Source organism: Denticeps clupeoides, chromosome 4, assembly GCF_900700375.1.
Source record: "Denticeps clupeoides chromosome 4, fDenClu1.1, whole genome shotgun sequence".
NCBI classification, from domain to species: Eukaryota; Metazoa; Chordata; class Actinopteri; order Clupeiformes; family Denticipitidae; genus Denticeps; species Denticeps clupeoides.
In genome coordinates, this window is record NC_041710.1 from 29,060,349 (window position 1) to 29,083,996 (window position 23,648).

Here is a 23,648-nt window from a genome sequence, read left to right on the forward strand (position 1 = left end):
TCAAAACTTCAAAACAAAAGCTCTGAATACATTATTACATTCTTGGGGTCAGACTTTACACATAAAGAGCAATAGGTGGAAGTGAAGGAGATTTTTTTGAAGGTGATCTTAGCACAACACACAATGCACACAACAGAATGTGTCTTCTGCATTTAACCATCACCCTTAGTGAGGATCGGGCAACCAGTGGGTGTGTACAAGCAAGGGGACCTTGGTGGCACCTTGACGGTGCCATTTGAACCTGCAACCATTGGGTTATGAGTCCATTTCCTTACCCGCTAGACCACCACTGCCCCAATGTATTATATGCATAAACTACCTAGCTAAGATCTGTCAGGAGGTGGCGCTGTATACAAAGCAGGCCTGCTGTGTCCTGATTGTGAATAATACATGACACTCTGAACCCTACTATGGACAGTAATACCAGTCAATACCAGATGTACAAAATTCTTATTTATCTTATTCAGATGACATAAAGTGCACGTTTGTGATCATGTGCAAACGTGGGACAGAGACAGTGGAAGAATAACATTCAGCACAAACAAAACATGTAGACAACAAAGAAGACAGACAGAGCTAAACCAATGAAACGTGGGCAATGTAAGGTAAGGTTCCAAGTAAAAATTGTTCTGTGCAAAATGGTGCAGTGCAATAATATTATGAAAGTGAAGTGATTGTGATACACTGCAGCACACAGTGAAATGTGTCCTCTGCTTTTAACCATCACCCTTGGTGAGCAGTGGGCAGCCATGACAGGCACCCGGGGAGCAGTGTGTGGGGAGGGTGCTTTGCTCAGTGGCACCTCGGCAGACCAGGATTCGAACCGGCAAACGTCCTTACCCGCTCGGCCACCACTGCCCCCAAACAATGTTGTATGGACGTTGTTACGTCACTATTTCCCTTAAGACCGTTGCAGATCTGTATTCCATGATGGTAGTGGTCCTTTCTAGTAAATGAATGCAACTTTCCAGGCTGACATTTTTGTCGGGAATTGTTTAAGGGACACACCCCATCTACTACCACTGTATCCATGAGCAATAACACCTAACCCTGATTTGCTCCAGAAGCCCTCTGAAGGTCACTAATACAGTGACACATTATAATATAGCAAACGTATGTAATTGCATCAGCTGAATTAAATACATGTCAGTGGAATAATATTATTGGGGTTTTGATCGACCATGCACTAAAGAGGGGGTCTCTCTTCAGGATGGGAACAATATTCCGCCCTCTAGTGCTGGAACGCGGAACTCCAGGAGCTGCTCCCTGTGTGCGGGACGGTCCTCTCCAGCCACAGACCATCGCTTTCCCCGGATTAGGGGGGCGCTGCGCTGCGCGCCTCCCGGGCTCGCGAGGTTATGAAATTGCCGCCATTTTGGCTCCCCTCCGGACGAGCTCGTCTGTCGCGTTCGGCCGCACAGGTTGAGCCAAGATGTCGCGCGTCGCTGCGGCTCGCAGTAACCTTCGCCGCGGTAAACATTGGGGGAGGGAATCTCGGAAGGCTGCTCGCCGCGAGTTCCGCGGGACTTAACGCCTTCTGGCGGTGCAGACGCAGGGCCGCGTTTTCCGCGCAGCAAAGTAAGTCCTCGGGAGTTCCATGGCGCCCGAGTTCGCGAGGATGGGCATTCCGCCGGTGAGTGGCCGACGAGCGCTTGCCGTGTGACGGGGTCTGCAGCGTGCGGCCGGTTAGCCTCCGGTTAAAACCGACGCGCGTCCGGTTTCCAGCAGCGGACGGAGTCTCCGCTGCTCCCGGCGTGGGGAAGCTAGCTGGCTAGCCGCCGCTTCCAGCGAGCCGTGCGTTTTCCAAGTTGCCAGGAGATCACGGTGTCTGTCTGTCTGTCTGCCTGCTGCGTTCTTAAAACTTTCGCAGGCCTGCGCCTTCTTGCAGGAGCGTTTCTGCATGTGGGACGTATTTGATTTCAGAACGATCTGCAACATGCAGATTTGTAAGTACGACGTTTCCAGCACGTAGTGAACAAAACAAGTGTTTTAATGCGTTTGGCAAAGCCGGCAGAATTCCATTGACACCCCCGCCCTTACGAACTGAATTAAAGAACAGCAGCCTTTGATTTTTCGACTCATAATTTCCCCAGCTGCATGTGGCTTTTAATGCAACAAACTAAGTGTTATATAGAAACGTGTGGGATAATGGGAACGTTCTGGGGTGCATCTTAGGCGATATTGCCATAATAGATGTAGATAATACATGTTATCATGACACTTAAAGGTCTGTGCAAATGGCGTTTTAGCACATAACAATCAACAGTTTAGCCACGGTTTGACTTTGAAGAACTGGCATGGTCTGCAGCGGCGTTATGAAAGTTGATTTTTCGGAACGTCACTTTGCCGGTAGATTATAGGCTTGCAGTATTGAAGATGCACGCGTGACCCCGAAGGCCGCCCGGAGAGAGTTTTTCCACCACATTAAACGCAGAAGCTGCTGACTGAGAGCTTCCTACCTAGAACAGACGGAGGCCGAGGAAAGGGAACAATAACAGGAAGCACAAACACGGATTCCACTTTTCCTACCTTGCAGTGGTAGGCGTGTAGGAAGATTGGGCGTCTTTAATACAGCAATAAAGGGCTTACGAGCGACCAATTTGTATTTTTACTGTTCTGTTAGGAACCGAACCTGAAATTAGGATGTAACAAGAAGTAACCATATCTGTATGTGGGAAAAGGTCCACAGAGACGTCGCTGTGAAATAAAAAGTACTGATAAGGATTATTTTTAGAACTGGTTAATTGAGGTGCTGACCTGGAATTCAGACAGCTTCTTGTGGGAACCAGCTACAGGGAACATGCAATGTCTAGAAGCCATTATGCAATGAAGCCATTTAATTTCTCTGTGTTTCTTCTCTCTTACTATAAGCATAGCTTGTGTGAGACTTTTTTTTTTTTTTTTCTGAAGTGCTTTAAGCTTTCACTCATTAGTTAAATTCTCTGTCCTGTCAAGTTTTGGCTGACTGAGGAAACACTTGCATCTTTAACCAACCGGAATTACAGTTGACTCTGCCTTTTATTTTACATATTTAAATAAAGCCTCTGCTTGGGTGAATAGGTTGTCACGGTGTCTCTAAAGCAGAACATGCCGAAAACAGCTATCTTTTTCTAGTCCAGGGGTCGGCAACCTGACCTTAAGTTGTAGTCAGATATTTGAAGATGATTGCAATAATGTATGATTAAAATGCATTGTTTCATTTTTTTTTTCACTCAAAACATGCATCACAAATGCTGTTTATGCATATATAATGATTTGCATACATTGTCTTTTAGTTTATAAGTAAGTTGTGTAGAGTTAGCATAGCACCGCTATATTAGTGACCAGATCTCCAGCCGAGTTTTTAGATTTCCCAACCCATCCAGACGTGCAATCGTCACGAAAACCCACCCCTGCAACTGTTTTCTTTGCACAAATACATAGCATACATATTCATATGGGGCGGGGAGAACTCGAACAATCTATGTTTTGTCCAGTCATGTTTCGTGCCTCAGGTATGGGAGCTTGGCGTATGTGAGACTGGGTGAGAAGACAGTCGGGCGAACTGCCTCTGTGTGCATTTCTCTGGGATTTCTGTAGAGGACCTCTTTGCAGGTCAGTAATTTGTTCTTTTCGCCCCAAATCAAGCATACCCCCCACCTCTGTTCTTGTTGCTCGGTTTAACACTATTTATTGACTGAAGACCCAGTAATTGTTCTCTCGTCACTGCACCTAGGTTCCCAGAGCATTCAGCAGGTGGAGCTGACTCATGGAGAATTACTTCCAGGCTGAGGCCTTCAACCTGGACAAGGTGCTGGACGAGTTTGAACAGAATGAAGGTGAGGCTTCACCAGATGCTGCTTGAAAAAAGACCATCGAATGTTAATTAAGGTTTTTAAATTCTTAGTTTTCCCTGACTAGTTAGGTTTTAATATTTGTCTTTACTGCCATGGCTGCCTCTTTTCTTATAGATGAGACTGAAACTCCCACCCTTTCTGATGCCAAGTGGACTCAGATCTTGGCTCCACCGACCCACCTCATGTCCTTAAACCCAGCTCTGTCTCATGGAGACCTTAGTCCTCGTGACAGCCCTGTGAACTTCAAACCTCTGGCGGTTGACCCCTCCTCTTCGCTGACCTCTGGCAGTTTTGCGTGGGCTGAAGTGAACCCCAGTGGCCCAGATGGAAAGCAGACCCCATTGCTGTTACAAACAGAGGCCTGGCGTGATGAGCGGATGGCCGATGTCCACAGCCCTCCGTTGCCACAGCCCAACATTGGCAAGTTAGTGAGTGCCAACAGTCAGGAACCGGCACTTTCTGGTGACTGTCAGACCACCCTGCAGGTCAGTGGGCTCTTGCAAGAGGTGCCAAGTAATGACCCAGGTTCCTGCTCTCACCAGATATTTCAGCCAGCATCATGTCTTAAGGAGAATTGTCTGAGCAATGGGACTGGAAGCAATTTAAGCGATTGTCACTTTTCCTTTGAGGAAGGGTCAGAAAATGGTGGATTAGACATGAAGGGTGGAGATTCACCTACAGATATGGCAAGTGGTGAGTCTGGTAGGAATGAAAATGGATGTGGATGCTCTGATGAGGCTGAAGAAACCAGTGGAAGAATTCAAGAATTGGGTCTTGACCATGAAAGTATACCTGAAACTGTTCAGAATGGTGGAGGGCTTGAAAGCAGCAGGAAAGAAGATCAGCACACTTTCCCTGAATGGGTGAATAAAGACCTTAAAAATGGCAGTGCAGAAGTGCAGGATTGTACAAAACCCTTTTCAAGTAGACTAGAGAATGGTCAGATGGCATCTCTGCAGCATCTGCCCTCCTCTAAGGAAGATTCTGTGACTGAGGAGAAGGAGATGGAGGAGAGCAAGCAGGAAGATACCGCAGCAGGAGGGAAGTTCAACAATGGCCGAAAGCAAGCTATCAGTGTGCCTTATGGGGGTGCTAGACCCAAGCAGCATGTCGGCTTGAAGCTGCAGATCCCCCATGTCCACCCAGCCCAGCTCCACAATGAACTGGGGCCTTCAGGGAAGAACAAAAATCAGGATGCCCGATGCTGGGGAGCTGGTGGGGTAGAAGAAGGGTTGTCCTCTGGGGGTGGAAGGATGGACCCAAGAGCAGTCCGATTAAATGGTGAGAACTGTGAGTCCTCCCAAGACACTGTGGCAACCACTGAGAGTCCCAACAACGACAGACTTGCAGGCCAACAGGTAGCACTAGCTAAGAAGCCCACTGGGTCCCTTGGAGAGGTGGCGCCTGTATGGGTCCCAGATTCACAGGCACCTGTCTGCATGAAGTGCGAAGTCAAGTTCACATTTACCAAGAGGAGGCACCACTGTCGAGCCTGTGGCAAGGTGACCCTAAAAATAGTACATTTTCATTTGTCAGCCCTCATGACAAGTGTGTTTCCTTGCTTGAACCGGGTCAGCCGTGTTCAATAAGTATCTGTATGCACATGTGGAAACGTCATGTGGTGTTTAATGTTAAATATGTTAACACATTACCTTTGGTCTGTCAATTCATTACACCACTGGTTTTTATGACACTGTTTCTTGTTTTTTCTTTTTAGGTTTTTTGTGCCACTTGCTGCAGTCTGAAAAGCAAACTGGAGTATATGGACAGGAAGGAGGCACGAGTGTGTGTCACTTGCCATTCTGCTCTCATGAATGGTGAGTAGGACTTTTGATTCTTGCTTCTGAAGGTGAACAGGATGCTTGGTAATTGATGCAGTATGTTGTTACATTAGTGCAATCCTTGGAAAATGCAGCCAATGGCAGCAACCAGAGTCCAAATCCCAACAACCCAGCAGAGTACTGCTCGACCATCCCACCTCTTCAGCAGGCTCAGGCATCGGGGTCTCTCAGCTCGCCGCCTCCCACAGTCATGGTGCCTGTCGGTGTCCTAAAGCAGCCCAGTACAGAAGGTAGTGTTGTTACTGGGGTTTTAATCCCCCGTTCTCTGTCTGACACCATGGGATACTTTTTTATAAAGAGATTCTCTATTGTTAAAGTGTTGCCTGTGGTACTGTGATAGGTTCCCTGTCCCGTGAGCAGAGGAGGGTGTGGTTTGCAGATGGAATCCTGCCCAATGGAGAGGCAGCTGATGCACCCAGAGAGCCTGCTACAAGCCCTGGTTCCTCCCAGGTCTTCTCTAGCAAAAGTCCTGCAGTAAACTCATCAGAGGTGAAAGTTTTAACTCTTTAGAATGGAGATTTTTGTCATCATAAAAATTTCCCTTGTTTTTATAAATTCATTTTGCTTTAGAAAAAGCCAGAGACTGCAGGGCTGTACACATAGACTGAATGCCTTATGCCAAAAAGTTCTTCTTAAATTGTAGCCAAAGACAATTGAAAGTTATGTAAAGCGTAGCTGAGCATTGAATCTATTTGTTAACTCGTGATGAAGAAATCATGATTGTCTATTGAATCAGATTATCTTTTTCTCCCATGCCTAACCCCTTTTTTTTTTTATACATTTATTATTATTATTTTTACATTTTAGGCAACTAGTTGTCACAGAGCACCACCGGGGAACCCGGTGGGCAGCTCTTTCAGCCTAATTCCAGAGGACGGGCTTCCTCCCATCCTTATCTCCACTGGCATCAAAGGAGGTACGGGAGGCCACATTGCAGGTGCTTGTCCATCCTCACCATTTAGCTGCCTTCTCTCCTCCTGTCCTGTGTGTTTCTGTGCTTGTTTCATGTGTTTGTGTTCACCAGCCATGCCTGTTAAGTGTGCATTGGGGACATAATCTCAGTAAGGAGACAGAGGACTTTCTGAGCTGCAGTGATGTGGTTCTCTTAGCTCTCTGTAGTTGCGTGACACAAGGAATGTCATTTTGCCTTTCTTGATGTTTCATCAGCCTTCCTGAGCTCCTTCTGCAACATCTAGACAGGGACATGAAATTAAGTTGGCTAATTCTTTGCCATTTTTTATTTTCCAGATTACGCTGTGGAGGAGAGGCCTTCAGAGATAGTCCTTATGCAGCAGCTGGAGGAGGCTGGTCCTGACCCACTGGTGTTTGTCCTTAATGCTAATTTGCTGGCAATGGTCAAGCTCGTAAACTGTGAGTGTGCACTTTTTCAGAGACTCATTTTTTTCAGTCTGTGATATGAGTGTTTCAGACTGAACACGGCAAGCACCGCACTGCACAAACCCACTGCTTTGTGTGGCATGCGTGTCTGAAGAGCAATTTTAAATTACAAGCAATGTCAAGCATCAGGCACAAAAGGTTCAGAGTGCAGTGCGGTGGTTCTGCTCACACCACAGTGAATTTAGCTGAACTTTGACCTCTGCTAGCTGTGACTTATTGTCGCACAACCAATTGAAACGAAGCATTGAAGCCAGGTCTAAAACCAGGATGGGACCGAGGTTGGTTATAGCAGTGGGTGCATTCAAGATGGTCTTAGATCTGTCTGCAGCTGACGTGATGTAGCACAAACTCTGCCGACCACTGCAGGGGTGGAGAATAAACACACTGCCTCAGGTCAGATAGCGTTTTTGTATGAAATATGAGTGCAATACAGAGGATGCGCCACTGGCCATTTTATTTATTTATGTATGTTTTTTTAACATTCAGTCAGTATTGTATTTTGTGCTTTCTGAAAGCCATACTGTGTTGATTATAATAAAGGTTAAAAAGATTATCCAAGATAACCAGATGGTTGATCTCCTGAGGTGACCCCCTAGGGAAGAAAAATAATCTGTAAACAGAGAAATCTTTAATAGACACCTGTTTCCATAGCTACAAAAACAATCCAGAAAGTTCACTTGTATTGGGATGGGTATATGTATTGGGATTGGGGCTGAAAAAATCGCCCCTCCCTGCAAATGATACGTTTGCTCCTTTTCTCCTCTTAAGATGTAAACAGGAAGTGCTGGTATGTCGCAACGAAAGGTTTGCACGCAGTCGGCCAGGCAGAGGTGGTGGTGCTGCTGCAGTGCCTGCCAGATGAAAAGATCATTCCCAAAGACCTTTTCACCCACTTTGTGCAGCTGTACCAGGAGGCTCTTCAAGGTGCAAACATGTACTTGAGCATGTACTTGACTTAATGTGGTAGCACTCCTTAACAACACTCCACTCTAAAGAACTCACAATTCGATTAACTGAGATTTTAATCTTTCACCGTCCACAGGCAATGTGCTGAGTCACCTGGGACACTCCTTCTTCACACAGAGCTTCCTGGGCAGTAAAGAGCATGGAGGCTTCCTTTACATCAGCCCAACTTTCCAGTCGTTGCAGGACTTGATGCTGCCCAACCCACCATACCTGTTTGGTATTCTCATCCAGAAATGGGAGACTCCTTGGGCTAAGGTCTTTCCCATACGCCTCTTGCTGCGTCTAGGAGCGGAGTATAGATGTGAGTTTTGGCCTGTGTCTTATTTTTTATTTAATTGAATTATCTGTACCCCTAATTGAAATGGCTGAACGTTTTTTTTCCTGAGGACGATCCATGGGGGAATTCCCCCATGAGGGGATTTTTTTGCTTCGTAATGGCCGTTGTGTGTCAAACACCTGCTTTCCTGTGTTGCAGTTTATCCCTGTCCATTATTCAGTGTGAGATTCAGAAAACCCCTTTTTGGAGAGACTGGCCACACCATTATGAATTTATTAGCGGTAAGCATGTAAAATTTGCTGTGGAATTTTAGACCGGTCTTATTCATTTATATTTTTTCTCAATCCTGAGTAATGTATTTGTCACCTGTAGAATTGCTGATTATTAAAATTTCCCCCATTTGTAGGACTTCCGTAACTATCAGTACACTTTACCTGTTGTTCCTGGCCTTGTAATTGACATGGAGGTTCACAAGACGTGCATCAAAATATCAAGCAACCGCTATAATGAGGTGTGTGTTAACCAGACATATGATGTTCTTATTTTGGTCATTGAACCAATTCAAATTTCATCCACAGGGCATCAACTGGACCTTCAAAATAACACCATGTACAAATTAAAATCTATGTCTGTACTTTTTTTTTTTTTTGTCCCAAACAGCTGATTAAGGCCATGAATAAATCTAATGAGCATGTACTGGCCATGGGAGCGTGTTTCAATGAACAGGCCGACTCTCATCTTGTGTGTGTTCAGAATGACGATGGTAATTACCAGACCCAGGCCATCAGTATTCATCATCAGCCACGTAAAGGTATGTTTTGTTCATGAAGTTACTCTATATTCTTCATTGTTGTTGGGCAGAAGATTCTAATGATCTTTTTTTTTATAATAAATGAAACTTGTTCTCTTTTTTTTTTTTCTTACAGTGACCGGAGCTTGTTTCTTTGTTTTTAGTGGTGCTCTGAAGTCCTCATCAGGTTATTTGGCTAAGACGAGTATTGTCGAAGGTATATCTGAAGATGTTTTTCAACCCTATTCTAAAAGAGTGTGTATTGGGGGTACGTTTTAACAAGATTGGTTTAACAGATGGGGTGATGGTGCAGATAATGCCAGAGACGATGGAGGCCTTGCGACAGGCCCTGAGGGAGATGAAGGATTTCAGTATTACCTGTGGCAAAGCTGACCAAGAGGAGAACCAGGAGCATGTTCTCATTAAGTGGACAGAGGATGACCACAACTTCAACAAGGGGTAAATAAATAAGCATGAATATTATTAGCACTCAAACACAAAATCTTGATTCATTTGAGCAGTTGTTTGGATTTTTAAAAGGCATTGTATATTTAAAAATGTGAACAAATAAAAAAAAATCAATAATTATAACCCTATAGTGTCTAATATTTACAAAATGACTGAAATGTGACCTCTATTTGGTTGTAGTACCCCTGATTTACTGATAGCATCATCATTTGACTCTTTAAATATTTTGTATTAAGGTTTACAGTGGGTTTACCATCTACCCTGTTTCCATTTTGACAAACGTCCTCATTTCATGTGTTCAGAGTCATCAGTCCCATTGATGGAAAGTCAATGGAGTCTATCACCAGCATCAAGATCTTCCATGGCTCAGAGTACAAGGCCAATGGGAAAGTCATCCGCTGGACAGAGGTTTCTCATTGACTTCATATAATTAACATCAATAAACTATTAATAGACTGCAAAAAGTGCAAGTAATTTGTTTTGTGTTTTTCAAAGGTGTTCTTTCTGCAAACCGAGGACCAGACCAATGTCCTAAGCGATCCTGCTGACCACAGCCGTCTTACTGAAAATGTGGCACGAGCATTCTGCGTGGCACTGTGCCCACACCTCAAATTGCTCAAGGAGGATGGCATGGCCAAACTGGGCCTCCGAGTGATGCTAGACTCAGACCAGGTGAGTGGCTTTGGAGCAGGAGGGTATTTTAACCTCACCTCTGCTGTCATTTGCTGGTGATTCTCTGACGTTTTTCACTTTTACCCTTTCCAGGTGGGGTACTTGGCAGGCAGTAATGGGCAACCACTGTTGCCACAATACCTGAGTGACCTGGACTCTGCTCTGATCCCGGTTATCCATGGCGGTGCTTGCCAACTAAGTGAAGGCCCAGTAGTCATGGAGCTCATTTTTTACATATTGGAAATAATCTCCTAGAACAGAAACAGAACAGTGGAAAGGCAATGAAGCTTTGATCTAGATCTCTCTTGCCCTTTAGCTACAACCTTGTCACCCCATTCCCAGCTTTCTGACATCTCCTAAAGAGCCTGAAAAACTGTTGAGATGATTGTTAAATCATCAGCTCCTGCTGCCCTGACTGCAAACTTTCAGATGGCCTTGATCCTGTTTTTTTTGTTTTTCTGCCAGAATTCGCAGGAACTAGGATCCGGTGCTTTTCACCTTATTTTAATCCACTGTGTCAACCCAGGGCTCCCTGATGGGTCTTTCTAAGACTGCATACTCTAAGGCCTTGTTTGTAGCACCTTGGCAGCAGATGGTCAACGTTTTGTACTCTTGCAGAACACGCTGGATGGTTGCGAGTGAGATCAGGTGCTTGTCTCCATGCTGACTTGAGCAGATTTAGAGAATGGACCTTCATCCCTCGAGCCAGAAGACGAGGTGCTGTGGCTCCAGCGGGCTTCACTCACTCTTCAAGCTTTACAGAGTACCGCCTGATGCTTTACTTGTCATGTGTTTTTTTTTTTTTTTTTTTTACTTTTTTTTTGTTTTTTTGGTTTTACCAGAGCTGGGCATTGTGTAGTTTTCCACAATGTTGCGGTATTGCAGTAGAGGTGGTGGTGAGGAGCTAATTGTTACATACTGTGTATAACATTATTCAGCTAAGCTTTTCTTCAGATGAGGTCTCACTCAAACTGAAAAATTTGACCAAAGTCTATATATATTGTAGACATATTTAGATTCTTTTAGACCATGCAATCCCCCCCCCAGAGACCCACCTCTTAACAGTCTCCTCACACTCTTACTATAGTAATTAACATGCTGTGACACATACCACTTGATGTTCCCAAATGTAGAAATAAAACTGTTATTTTGATTAGTAATGAAAGGGAAACACAATTGAAGAGCAAAGAAAGCCCCATGTCTAACAAGAAGGATTTCAGTTATTCAGTATGTTCTGATGTCTGTCAACAGGACCTACTTGAAAGACTGATTCCACATGAAAAGTTAAAGTTAATGAAACAAACAGTCATTTGTTGCACATCTTGTGGCCGATTCAGGATGTTGCTGCTGCACTTGCTACAAATACATTTGTCTTGTGTATGTCCACCTCATATAAATGTAATACTTGTTCTGTTAGTCAGTGTTCTTTTGGGTTTCAGTTGACCCTATGCTAAGTCTACATCTCTGTTCCTCTTGTGGCCTTTACTTGGACTGGAATTTATTATCCATGTCTTCTGTTGTGAGAGTACAATTTTCAGAGATTCAAAGAAAAATAAACTCATGACTGAAGCTTGACAGGCTTACACAGTTACAGTCGCTTATGTTGGTCAGTAGCTATTTTAGAGCAGAACACGGTGAAGGGTCAACTGTTCTCAGTTTTTTAATTTCTCTGCAGTTGTGTTTTTTTGCAAAAATTGGTCTTTCAAAAGGCCTGAAAGAAAAATCATGAAATCCTCTTCATGAAAATCCATACAAGTGTATGGGCTTTGTGATTGTGGTTCAACAGTAGTGCAAGTGGGCTTCGGTGAACAAGGACAATCAAGGTGTCGTCCCCTCCGTTTCATGAAACTCGGAGTTGAATTTAAATGCTCAGGTATCCTTGTGCAATATCAGGTACCTGGTACATGATTACACACCACATTGTTTGTAGTTTTTGTTGAAGGAATCCATGGAGAACTTCAGAAGAACAGGTTGCTCTGTCATACCCTGATAAATCATTGTCACATGAAAGATTTTTATTTTTTTTACCTCTAAAAACGCTCATTCTTGCACGCTGATGTACAAACTTAACATTATGGGTTGAGGCAGAAGACTGAATTTTTCGCAGCACTTTGAACTAAACATGGGGAGGAATTACAGGAATTGCAAGAACAGATCAAAATGTATGACCGCAGATCGCTTTTGTTAATATGTTTATTATTGAAATAACTGTTAAATATTCAAAATATTGAAATATATGAAATGCCAAAAAGTACATCTTTATTGTACATAACAAATGCCAATAAACTTCCTTTTTCAAAAGTTGTATATTAATTTTGGTGAAATAAGTCAACATTTTTTTTATATTGACATTGTGCTGTGGTGGTGCAGCACCAAGACAGTTTTCCTCATCAAGCGAACCATCATGGGCACAGTACAGGGAGGTGGGATGGACAACCATGCTTTACCCAGTAGAGGTTGGCTGCTGTGGTTTAGTGAGGACATTTGCCGTCCTCCCTCCTGAGAGAGTTTGTGACCTGGCAGAGGGGAATAGATTTTGGCTGTGGCCAAATAGATGCTCGCTGCAGCAGCCGACACGGAGACGTCCCGAAATGGTGAGCACTGCATAAGGCAGTAATGCCTAAGCATGCAAAGACCTACCAGTGTTTTATACTGTGACTGTAGTTGATGTTCTAAATCAAACATCCACAATCCAAGTCAAGTGCCTGTACACACATACAGTAATTCTGAAATTCATTCTGAGGAAAAAGGTGTGGCACTAGACCATCCACTGCCCCGGAATTATACTTAGAAATTTCACATCATGGTAAAAGATGGTATTATAAAAGGCATCCTAATTATACACAATATAAATAAAGAATGTGTACACACACACACACACACACACACAGAAGAAGCTGACTCCATGGGCAATTAAAACATTTAATTACAATGCAGTGTTAAGGGGATAATACAAACAAGAAAAAATTCAGCAGGCTACAATAATAATAATAATAAAATTAGAAAAAAAAAAACAGAAGCACAACATTGGAAGTCCAAACTAATGAAATGGTTGAACGTGATTTCCAGAATGTATTCAGTGTCTGGAAATGATTTTTTTTTTAATGGCTCAGGTTTATTATAGCATGGCTTACAAAATCTGTATATACTGTAAACATTTCACTTACCTTCTGTACCATTAATACACTACATAGTTATTCATTTGTGTGTGTATATGTGTATGTATGTATGTATATATATATGTATTATTTTCCTGAAGCAGTTACTAAAGGCATTCTGTATGATGCTACATATGCTAATGTAGCATCCTATAAGTAAGGCGTTTCCAAAATCTGAACAATAAAACCATTGTTAAATGTAAACTTTTAACAATGTGGCCCTTGCACCATAAAAACAAGATCTGTATGTGCAAAAACAGAGTGAACTCTACATATAGACGTAATTATAGACATATTATGGCATCATTAAGTCTCCCATCCACTGCATATAACCCTGAAATTTGTTGTAAAGCTTCAAAAAAAGGTGCAAAACATAACTTAACTCAATTGCATGTCAGGACAATGTGAATTACTTTGTCCTAATTCCCATGTTTAACTTAACAGCTTATGGTATGCCTTGGAAGGGAATGGGAAAATCTGTATTACAAAAGACTCTGCTTTCTTAATTTTGGCAAAAAATTCCTTTCTTACAAATGTGTCAATTAAGTGCTAAGTGCAACATTTTCTACAAAATATGTGCATACACGCACTTTTTGTAATTATATAGACCAATAAGTCTCCTTTCCAACTTTCCAACGTGGCAACTCAAATAGATTGCATTGACAGTACGACCTTTGGTTTTAGTGCACAGGTGCCTCTTAGTGCAGTTATGCATAAAAATGTACCATATTCAGCTAAAGTCCTTTAACTTTAACAGCTTTCCTTTTCCTTGATGTCAGCAATAAGAATACAATAGTACAGCAGTAGATCTAGACAGAACAACCATTGCCAACCTCCAAGTGCATCTTAAGAGAAGTGCCGGGACAGTCCCAGAACAGGCACTACTGTCAGGTGTCTAAACATGCATGAACAACAAAACTGTGACAGTAAAATCAGACTGAAAGCGACAATCCTATTTTATAGAATATTTCAGGTATAGTGGGACAGCAGAGCAGCTAATGTCAACTAATGATGGGTTCACAGGAGAAGCTGGGGGGGAGAGAGACAGAGCAAGTTACCACCGTTAACATTTTTCTCATTTAGAAGCAAAGAATTAATGACTTTTTGCAACTGCTAGAGTCTGACCTGTGTGGACTCTAACACCAGCCAGTTCTCTGTGGTAGACTGGAGGTCCTGTCCAGTCAGTGGCTCTCTGAGGCGTACTTTCACCTCTAGACGACCTCCCGTCAACTTTCGACCATCCATTACCTAAATGCAGCCCACAACCCCATTAACTGTGGAAAAATAATGAAATATTAACATCATAAACTCACCTCCACAATTTCCCGCACTTCACTCTGCCCCTCCAGTTTCTCCAGCTTTAGATGAGCAGTTCCCAATGGTTTATCACTCCTTAGAAATCCCCTGTCAGCATGCACACAGAGATATAAATTTCACAAATTCTCAATAAACCTGAATTTATTCAGAATTATATATGCATAAACACAGACACACAGAGGAAATGATGAACTCACCCTTTTTGAAAGACTTCTAATTTGAGTCCTTTGGACTGCATCACCCGCTTGAATCCACGGTGATTACGATTGATGTTCAGTGTGAAACTCTGGTTATAGTCTAAATACACACAAGCAAATATTCGCATTTAGTCTATGACACTTCACAAAATTAGCTGCCACTTAGATGGCCTGTAGCTTAAAATATACCTGGATTGTTGGTGCTTTTAATAACTGTAGTTTTGTGTTTCTGTGGTTGATCCTAAATTGAACACGGACACACACACAGGTTCATCTTAAATATATACAATAAATAAGTAAGTGACCATTTTTAAGTACAATGCAATCATTATATCCTCATGGCAGCTTAATACAGTCAGTTGCTGAATTATACAATACAGGCAGCATTTTGGTATACCAACATTTTATTAATGCTAATAACTGTTCAATGTGTTCTACTCACTGAGCTGGGGTATGGAAATTCAAACTTAACAAAAGCACTCAAATCCTTCGCTGCTATTCCTGGAAAAAGAGCATGGCTCATTAAATGCAGTACGACCCCCTGGTTTTGACAAATATTTGAGAAGTGACTCCCTTTACCTTGAGTAGCAGGAAGATTAATCCCTCGAACGATCGTCACAACCATATCTGTACTGCTGAGCTCTGGGAAGATCCTGGGAAGGTTTTCAATACAGTACATAAAAATATAAATACAGTGTTCCTTTGATTGGCCATGGATCTTCTGATGGCAGAAAGAGCCAAACATCCATCGCATTCATTCCCACATAGACAATAGCTTAGACAATACTACTGTTTTGAATATTGTACAAGAAATATCAAGAAAATACTGTGTTGTGATGTAGGGGATACGATAAACACTTCTTACATGGTATGAGCTATATGGAAGAATTAAATCGCTTTTGTCTTTATTTGCACATCATGCAACATGCCATGTTCAAGGCCACTATAGCTCCTGTTATGCTGGCACAGCATTGTACCTGTTCAAAAATGTATGTCTCTGATCTAAGTCAAATTACAATGGAATGAAATATGAAAAAAATACACCACTTAGTCAAATGATGTCAAAAACATTTAATGGAGTGAAATAATTTTCCACTGAGATCACTAATCATTAACATGCATGCAAAGCAACACACTGATTCAGCAAATACAACTGCAATTTACCTTTTTGCACTGTTAGCATAGGTTTGTGAACACAGAAAGGTCTTGAGTTAGCTAATGTGTTTGTTGACTTGCACAGATTGAGACATCACAAGGTAAATAAATGTCAAAATTAAACATGTCAATTGATTGGTGCAATTTGTACAGAATGCTGTTAGATCTTAAGTAAGAATTTATTTTCTGACATTGAAAAAAACGTTACACAGACCAGTGTCCACACAGAGTTCATCTATAAAAACAAAGCATGCAGACATCTAATGGGGGGGAAATTTGTGAAATCCCATCTGTGCAATGTAGGGTCTAAGAACATGGAAGGTAGCTTACCTGACCGTGTTATATGTCCTGCTCTCAAAATGGTGCTTTGGAGGGTCTAGTCCTCTAGCTTGGTACTGTTTGACCATTTCCAAACTCTTCTTGCAACTCTCAGCCATCTTTTCAAACCTATTTGATTTTAGTAAAATTTAGTAAAACAACAAAACAGAAGTACATACTGTATATAGTATATAGTGTCTTTGTGTATAGTTTGCTACGATGTAATGCAGAGCTTACTTGGTGGTTTCTGTGATGTTTCCCAGGTGAGTGAACTGCTTGCTGTAGGTCGTACATTTCTGAGTAGCAGGTTGAAAAGATCAATAGTCAGATATTATAATTATATACAGTACAGGCCAAAGGTTTGGACACACCTTCTCATTCAATGTGTTTTCTTCCTTTTCATGACCATTTACGTTGGTAGGTTCTCACTGAAGGCATCAAAACTATGAATGAACACATGTGGAGTTATGTACTTAACAAAAAGTGGAGACCTGGCCTCCACAGTCTCCGGACCTGAACCAATTGAGATGGTTTGGGGTGAGCTGGACCGCAGAGTGAAGGTAAAGGGGCCAACAAGTGCTAAACACCTCTGGGAACTCCTTCAAGACTGTTGGAGAACCATTTCAAGTGACGACCTCTTGAAGCTCATCGAGAGAATGCCAAGAGTGTTCAAAGCAGTAATCAGAGCAAAGAAACTAGAATATAAAACATGTTTTCAGTTATTTCACCTTTTTTGTTAAGTTCATAACTCCATGTGTGTTCATTCATAGTTTTGATGCCTTCAGTGAGAATCTACCAACGTAAATGGTCATGAAAATAAAGAAAACACATTGAATGAGATGTGTCCAAACTTTTTATTTTATTTATATATATATAAAAAAAAAAAACAAAAAAAAAAAAAAAACAAACTCATATATAACTCAAACGACTGCTGTCTTTTTTGGAATGTAATAAAAGAATACCTCATACTGCTCATTAAGGTTTTTTGTCAATTGTGCATAGATCTCCTCTGCTTTCTCTGCAACTTGAGAATCATTGTGCTGCACCATAATAAAGTCTTCCTCTTCCTCTCCAAGCGGTGGTGGTAGCTAAAGAAAAAAAGAAAAGTAAATGATCTTCGAAAATGAACACCCTTGCTTGAAATAAAACCCAAAAAATCTGATCAGAACAGGAAGATTTCATGGAATGAAATGAAGGGCTTACTTTGCTTATGTCTACATCATTGCCATTTCGCGCTGCTTGTATCATTGCATCAAAGCCCTTAGCAGTGCAAAGGTACTGCTTGGCCTGCTCCAGGTCCTTCTTCTGTTTGGCCTGAACAGCTGCCTTTAAGTACTGCTTTTTACGGTCTTCCAGCTGCTGCACGGCTGTAATGGAGAGAATTTCCTCATTATTGCAGCTGCATCTATGCAGTACTGTACTGAAAATCTAATTATAATTTTTCTTCATCTAGCACCTAACAATCTCTGAGCATGCTCTTCACTGACAAGTTTGATCCTTACCAGGGCTCTTAGTTTGTAAACTCAATATTCTATAGAAATCGAACGAGAATTGCTGGTGTCTTCCTCTTGTAAGTCGCTTTGGATAAAAGCGTCTGCTAAATAAAGTAAAGTAAAGTAAAGTTTTGGTTCCTTGACAACGTTTCACCCTTCAAACCAGAGGGTTTGGAACGTTGACAAGTGAAACATTGTCCAGGAACCAAAACAATGACCAGCATGCTAAAGGACATTGAACAACAGCATATGACTGGAAAGATTCTCTTTACTACATTTGCATTCCAGACTAATTACTACTACTGCCAATGTCAAAACAGAGTCTTAACATTTTAATTATGGACTGAACATAAGCTTGTCTTACTTTGGCTATAGATATTTTTTCCTTTTCTGTATATAGCTTCAGAGGTTTTCTGAATGCCGACCTTTATCATGGATGCTCTCCTTTTTAGGAGATTGTACTGGAGATGATGGGGCTGCCTCGTCTATATGTATCATAGGCACAGCCTGGATGGGCTTCTTCTGACCATTTGAAGGTTTGACCTGTAAAAGGCAAAGCAATTAATAAAAAAAACATTACTACAGAGGATGTCAATTCTCAGTAAAAACACAACCAACCTTTACTGCTTCTTTCTTTTCTTCCTCCTCCTCCTCCTCATCTTCTGCCCCACCAGCTTCTTCAGATGCAAGCTTATTGGCGGCATCCAGCACAGCAGCAAACCCCTGTTCATTTGCAGCTGCCTCTTGGCCAGGTATTGGTGGAAAACCTTCCAAACAGTAATATAGATTATATATTATATATCATTATTACATGTCCTGTATTTTACCAGAGAGTAACCCACCTGGTGGGACAGGCAACTCCTGGTAGTTGACAGCTCGTCCTGCCTTATGGGCTCGGATGGCGCTCTGATATTGCTGTTAAGAGACACAATGAAAGCTCTGAGTTACTAATAACCTGAACAAGACACTTGACAATGTTAAGCTGATCCCTGTGAATCATCTTCTTAATTACCTTGGTAATCCTTTCATACATGCGGGCCTTGCGGCTGTCGTCACTGGCCTTTGCCTGAGAATAGGTTTCCTGGTACTTTGCCAACCGTTGCTCCAAAGCATGCAGAACATTCTTGGGCTGAGGTGGTCCCGCCTGTGGCACAGATTCCATAAATGCTATAAAAAAAAAAAAAGAAAAAAGGGGCGACTAAGTAAATTATATAAAATTTCATTCTGCATATTTAAATAGACAACTAAGTCAGATAATTAGATCACCTTGACTAGCTGGGACTGCAGGTCTAGGTCCAGAGCTTACTGCTTCTTCTGCAACGCATAACTCTGAACCTACAACAGACATTCAGTAGGCATGAACAGTCCACCCACCATTGGTCTGGCACAAGCAGTTACTTCAATATTCTCAATGAGAATACTCTACCTCTGAAAGGACAAGGCGGTAAGCTGCTCGTATCGACAGGCTCTCCTTTCTGCATAGCGTCTATCATTGCATCCATTCTCTGCAGTCAGAAGGAAAAACACTTACACAAAGAATAAGGTTTCTGTTTTCCTCCCATTAATCTTGCATGCTTGACATGGTTTGGGTCATTTCATGAAAACGGGTCAGCCAAACTCATGATCATGCTGCTGATTCAGCAGCTGAATTTCCATTATAAGGTGGCTATCATGCTGCTTCAATTTACCTAAAACAGTATATCATTAAAAAAGATTGATAACATTATTCAATTATCTATTTTGTCAATAATTATATTTTTCTTTGAAATGCAAAAAATGCATGAGTCCCGAGCCACCATGTAATTTTCTATATAATAAACAAAAAATCCCCAGAAAATGGAACCTACTTTCATAGTCTTCATACATGTCTTTGCTAGATCAATGTTTCCTGCTTGTTTTGCCTTCACAGCAGCTGCCTTGTAGTCTCTCTGTAGCTTCACAAGCGTCTCCTCCATAGGCAGATTTTTTGAAGCCCCCGATTCTGCATTACAAACAACAAAAGATGTCTTTAAAGTGATTAAATAAAATCTAAAACCTAATTCATGATTGGGACATACATGGTCTGATAAGGAGAAAATATATATATTCCAAAAATAACTACACTGACCTAATGAACCGTTAATTTACAGCCGTGTGTTAATACAGTTGCCAAACTGAAAAGTTTACCAACTTTCTTTCCATCTTATGTTAAAAATAATACAATAATCTGAATATATTGCTGTACATCTGGGCTTTATCACACATTTTAATGAACTAATTAATGAATTCCAATTAATCATGATTAATTCTTTAAACATTAAAACTGTTACGAAGACTGTCAGAAAGAGGCTCAGGCTGTAACGATTTGCTCAAAGAATTGGTTTTTCTTTTTTTTCATTTTGATCACAGATTTAATTGTGTTTTTTTGGAAACTATAATAAAAACGTTTCTTCAGATATTGGTCTTCAGACCAATATCTCTTCACAACAAGCAGATATCCCCTGCAAAAGGACCTCCTTATTCCAATAATAAGCTCTTCGTTGCGTAGGGGCTCACTGCTACCTGTTGAGGAAGATGCTGGCTCCTCTTCCCTCAGTGGGCTAGTCTCCAGTGACAGAGGCAAGGTCTCTACTGCACTATCTGATTCGGCCTGCTCTGTAGCTGGGTTAGTCCCTGCGGCGGTGCTGTTTGTGCTGCAGGCCACTGGAGGCGGGATTTCTGATGCTTCAATTTGCTTCCCCTTCCGTGCTGCTGCCTGCATGCCCAGAAGTGTCTGTGAACATGGAAACATGCTTACACTTAATATTTTACTGTTTATGGACCTTACTGTCACACACCTGATGACATTTATACAATACTTTTCAAAAAAAACGTGTGGAATGCATGCAAACCATACTTTCTGAAGGCAATATAAGTATTTTGTATAAGTATACAGATTGTATACATATACAAGTTACAGGTGCCTATGTTCCAAAGATGGATGCATATAGGATAAAAAAAAAATAACTCACTTTAAGGCCTCTGTCATATCTTCTGCATTTTGATGACTCCCCAGAAGCTTTGGCATTGGCTACGGCCTTCTTGTACATGGCAATCCTTTCTTCCAAAGTATGCTCAAGACTTCCTGGCACTGAGGGTACCTATTGAGAGATATATTTTTAAAGTGCTCATTCTCATTACTATTCTGATGTCTGTCTAAGTTGCAGGGAAGTTCACACGCATGTTCGACACGCATGTATGAATGTGTTCAAGCATTTTAACAATTTAAAAAATTCTGAACGAACATGTTTTTTTTTTGGACCTAATCCATACTGCTTGCTTGATCTGTCTGAAGGAAAGAATGCAGTCACTACATATTTATAGTGCTGGAGAGTAATGTATTACACGATCAACCATTTGTACTAAAAGAGCAAAGAAGCATATACTAAGATGAGTAAAACCTGCTGTGGTAACATCACAGTCTCTGCTGTATGTGCTTCTATGGGAATGGAGGTTGTTGAGGTGTCCGCCCCAGAATCATCAGTTTCCTCTTCACCCACCACTTCCTGTAGCTCTGCCTAGTAATTGAGAGCGCAAAAGAAAGAATTCCAACACACTGCATGCTTTTCCTCTCACTCTCTTACAGTCTGTCTCACACGTACCATTAAATCTTCATCATCTTCTAGATTGTCATCCTCTTCTTCATCATCAGAGTCTTTCATGCAGGCTGCAGCCATTTTCTCAATGTCTTCCATTGGTAATGGGGCTGTATCATATATATATATATATGCAGTGTACTTAAGATACGGGGAATTCAACTCATGTTATGAGTGCTACTCCACTTCTACATTTGATCCCTGGGACTCAATCTACACTTTATTATTAATGTGTGGGTATTTTAAAATAATTAATTTGTTAGAATGTATTTTGGAACATGCCGGATGTGTTCTGTATTGCACAGTAATTGCCAAAATCCATGCATGTTACGAACCAATGGCAGGTGAAAGTGAAAGAAATGGACCATGGCCCTTTAAGTGAACTGTACTAATAATGTCACAGAGGTATTCACCCTTGGATGACTTCTTTGGTTTCCCAGCAGCAGCAGCTTTATTGCCAGTAATGGCAGCAAATTCTGCCTGTAACTCGCTGTCATCAAAATTTAGATCCATGTCCATCATTTCATTTGGATTGAAGTCAAGATACAGTCCCATCTGAAACCATACAGATGATTAGGCTCATGCTCAACAACATTACCTATAATTAAAGATTTCACTGCACATTTACCTGTTTAGCTGCGGCGGCACCTTGGCCTTTTGTCACATGTGTCCGCTTCTGTTTCTTCCCAAACATTTCCAGATCTCTGATGATCTCTGATGACAACTGTGCTCAGTGAAGCTACTCTGGATGAAAATCCCACAGTCATATTAAAATTCAAGTCAGACAACTGAACTAAAGTGACTTTTATTAAAGCGGCTAGTCTTGTGTTTACGATAGCAACTTTAACAGCGAAAGTATGAAATACACGGTGCAGGAAAGTAAAAAATCAAGCTACAGCCCCTTTCGCCTGCAGTTATTTAACCTGGCAACATTGGGGGATGCCAGATGGTGATGCTCCATGCCGTATTCTGCAATAAACAAGACGGCAGGGGGCTTGTTCTCTTAATAAAGCAGTTTTAATAGGAACGTGCGATCAAATCAGGAACCCGGCATCATCGTGTCATCAAAACCACACATCGGCTAGCTTCAGTTCGGTTTTTGTAGTCACCGAGCCGTACTAGCTGGAGTATCTCACACAACCTGGCAACACAGGCTTGTCACAGCTCCAGCTTCCTTAGCAAAATACCACAGCTACCTGAAATTTGACAAGTCACAAATGGCCTGGCAACTTGCTTTTTTTGTATTAAATCGCCAGGAACGTGTTGCTGCATTTTCATGCCACTATTAAAGTAGCTACAGACAGTTCACAGACTTTAGCTTTAATTAGCTAATGCGTTAGCAGGCTATGTTTGCAATTTGGTGGGTTTCATTTTCGAAAAAACAGAAACCAGCGTCCGGACAAACCTCTCCATATCTCTCGGTATCAACATAAAACACGTACTTAACAAGCGAACTCACTGACTTTCCATATGTAACCCGGTTACCGCACCGCGTTTGTTTACATGGCGGGACGTTTCGCGCGATTTCCTACCTTCTGCAGTGACTCTCGCCGTCGTTAGATCATCGTGTTACATTAGGTGTGCAGCAGCTTTCCTAATTCCATTAGGACAAAATGAAATTAGCCTGGGATAGCAGCCTAAGACAATCGTCAGTGATCGTACCAATGATTAAAGGTTTTATGACAGTGTAGTTTTATGCGGCATTTACACGTTTTATGATAGTTCGAATCCTTTAGTTCTGCTACCCCGTCGCGCCTCAGAATGTAAACGAGGTAAATCACGAGGTCTGTGCACTTTAACACACCCCGTTGCTGCCACACGACGTGTGGTAACAGGAAGTATGTGTATTTTTTGTGTGACTTTTATTATTAAGTAGAACAATATAATAAAACGCTCGTAGAGGAAACAAATAAAATATAAAAAATGATCAAAGATTCGCTGGATTTCAGTCTCTTCAGTTCTGTTCCTCAATTTTGTTTGGCTGTGCTCTTCCCAAAGAACGGCGATATTCCAGTTGATTTCATCATAGGTTCAGTCTGCAACCTAATAAAATTATTATTATTTTAAGCTAACATAATTCGACCATTTAATTAATTTCACTGATGAATCTGACTAATTTTAGGTACAAATAATGTTATGTAAAACAAC

The 23,648-nt window shown here is 41.6% G+C and overlaps 2 protein-coding genes across 10 annotated transcripts; one reads left to right on the forward strand and one right to left on the reverse strand.

Annotated features, from left to right (window-relative positions):
- Positions 1 to 1,249: 1,249 nt before the first annotated feature.
- zfyve9a (zinc finger, FYVE domain containing 9a) lies at positions 1,250 to 12,561 on the forward strand. 5 transcript variants are annotated; one of them, XM_028978042.1, is made up of 19 exons: positions 1,250 to 2,538; positions 3,495 to 3,594; positions 3,716 to 3,818; positions 3,951 to 5,338; positions 5,554 to 5,653; positions 5,731 to 5,907; positions 6,018 to 6,166; positions 6,485 to 6,614; positions 6,926 to 7,048; positions 7,844 to 7,999; positions 8,118 to 8,342; positions 8,517 to 8,599; positions 8,725 to 8,829; positions 8,979 to 9,129; positions 9,245 to 9,325; positions 9,405 to 9,567; positions 9,879 to 9,984; positions 10,072 to 10,248; positions 10,342 to 12,561. In XM_028978042.1, the coding sequence occupies exons 3-19, from the start codon at positions 3,749 to 3,751 to the stop codon at positions 10,501 to 10,503; spliced, it is 3,546 nt and encodes a 1,181-aa protein (XP_028833875.1). In that variant the 5' UTR covers positions 1,250 to 2,538; positions 3,495 to 3,594; positions 3,716 to 3,748; the 3' UTR covers positions 10,504 to 12,561. The 5 variants fall into 5 exon arrangements, with proteins under 5 accessions (XP_028833875.1, XP_028833876.1, XP_028833877.1 ...); XM_028978043.1 differs by having other exon boundaries at positions 1,250 to 1,633; XM_028978044.1 differs by having other exon boundaries at positions 1,250 to 1,578.
- Positions 12,562 to 13,264: 703 nt separating this feature from the next.
- On the reverse strand, positions 13,265 to 23,320 carry cc2d1b (coiled-coil and C2 domain containing 1B). 5 transcript variants are annotated; one of them, XM_028976473.1, is made up of 27 exons: positions 23,209 to 23,311; positions 23,033 to 23,094; positions 22,129 to 22,239; positions 21,914 to 22,055; positions 21,507 to 21,610; positions 21,306 to 21,422; positions 20,877 to 21,005; positions 20,428 to 20,638; positions 19,734 to 19,867; positions 19,313 to 19,391; positions 19,153 to 19,221; positions 18,899 to 19,053; positions 18,729 to 18,801; positions 18,505 to 18,653; positions 18,312 to 18,429; positions 17,597 to 17,760; positions 17,356 to 17,481; positions 16,631 to 16,689; positions 16,406 to 16,522; positions 16,085 to 16,093; positions 15,500 to 15,573; positions 15,363 to 15,421; positions 15,110 to 15,161; positions 14,921 to 15,020; positions 14,720 to 14,810; positions 14,532 to 14,654; positions 13,265 to 14,435 (listed from the first exon to the last, which is right to left on the reverse strand). In XM_028976473.1, the coding sequence occupies exons 3-27, from the start codon at positions 22,192 to 22,194 to the stop codon at positions 14,424 to 14,426; spliced, it is 2,532 nt and encodes an 843-aa protein (XP_028832306.1). In that variant the 5' UTR covers positions 22,195 to 22,239; positions 23,033 to 23,094; positions 23,209 to 23,311; the 3' UTR covers positions 13,265 to 14,423. The 5 variants fall into 5 exon arrangements, 4 of the variants coding, with proteins under 4 accessions (XP_028832306.1, XP_028832305.1, XP_028832304.1 ...); XM_028976471.1 differs by having other exon boundaries at positions 13,266 to 14,435; positions 22,129 to 22,244; XM_028976472.1 differs by having other exon boundaries at positions 23,033 to 23,320.
- Positions 23,321 to 23,648: the final 328 nt, after the last annotated feature.

Excerpts from the sequence above, each read along its gene's own strand:
- cc2d1b (XM_028976472.1), bottom strand. The coding sequence starts at position 22,194 with ATGTTTGGGAAGAAACAGAAGCGGACACATGTGACAAAAGGCCAAGGT. Across the intron at positions 21,006-21,305 it reads CTGTGATGTTACCACAGCAG|GTACCCTCAGTGCCAGGAAG; the intron begins GTTTTACTCATC and ends ATCTCTCAATAG. Across the intron at positions 14,811-14,920 it reads TTAGAAGTCTTTCAAAAAGG|GGGATTTCTAAGGAGTGATA; the intron begins GTGAGTTCATCA and ends GCATGCTGACAG.
- zfyve9a (XM_028978041.1), top strand. The coding sequence starts at position 3,749 with ATGGAGAATTACTTCCAGGCTGAGGCCTTCAACCTGGACAAGGTGCTG. Across the intron at positions 9,130-9,244 it reads TCATCATCAGCCACGTAAAG|TGACCGGAGCTTGTTTCTTT; the intron begins GTATGTTTTGTT and ends TTTTTCTTACAG. Across the intron at positions 9,326-9,404 it reads TAAGACGAGTATTGTCGAAG|ATGGGGTGATGGTGCAGATA; the intron begins GTATATCTGAAG and ends TTGGTTTAACAG.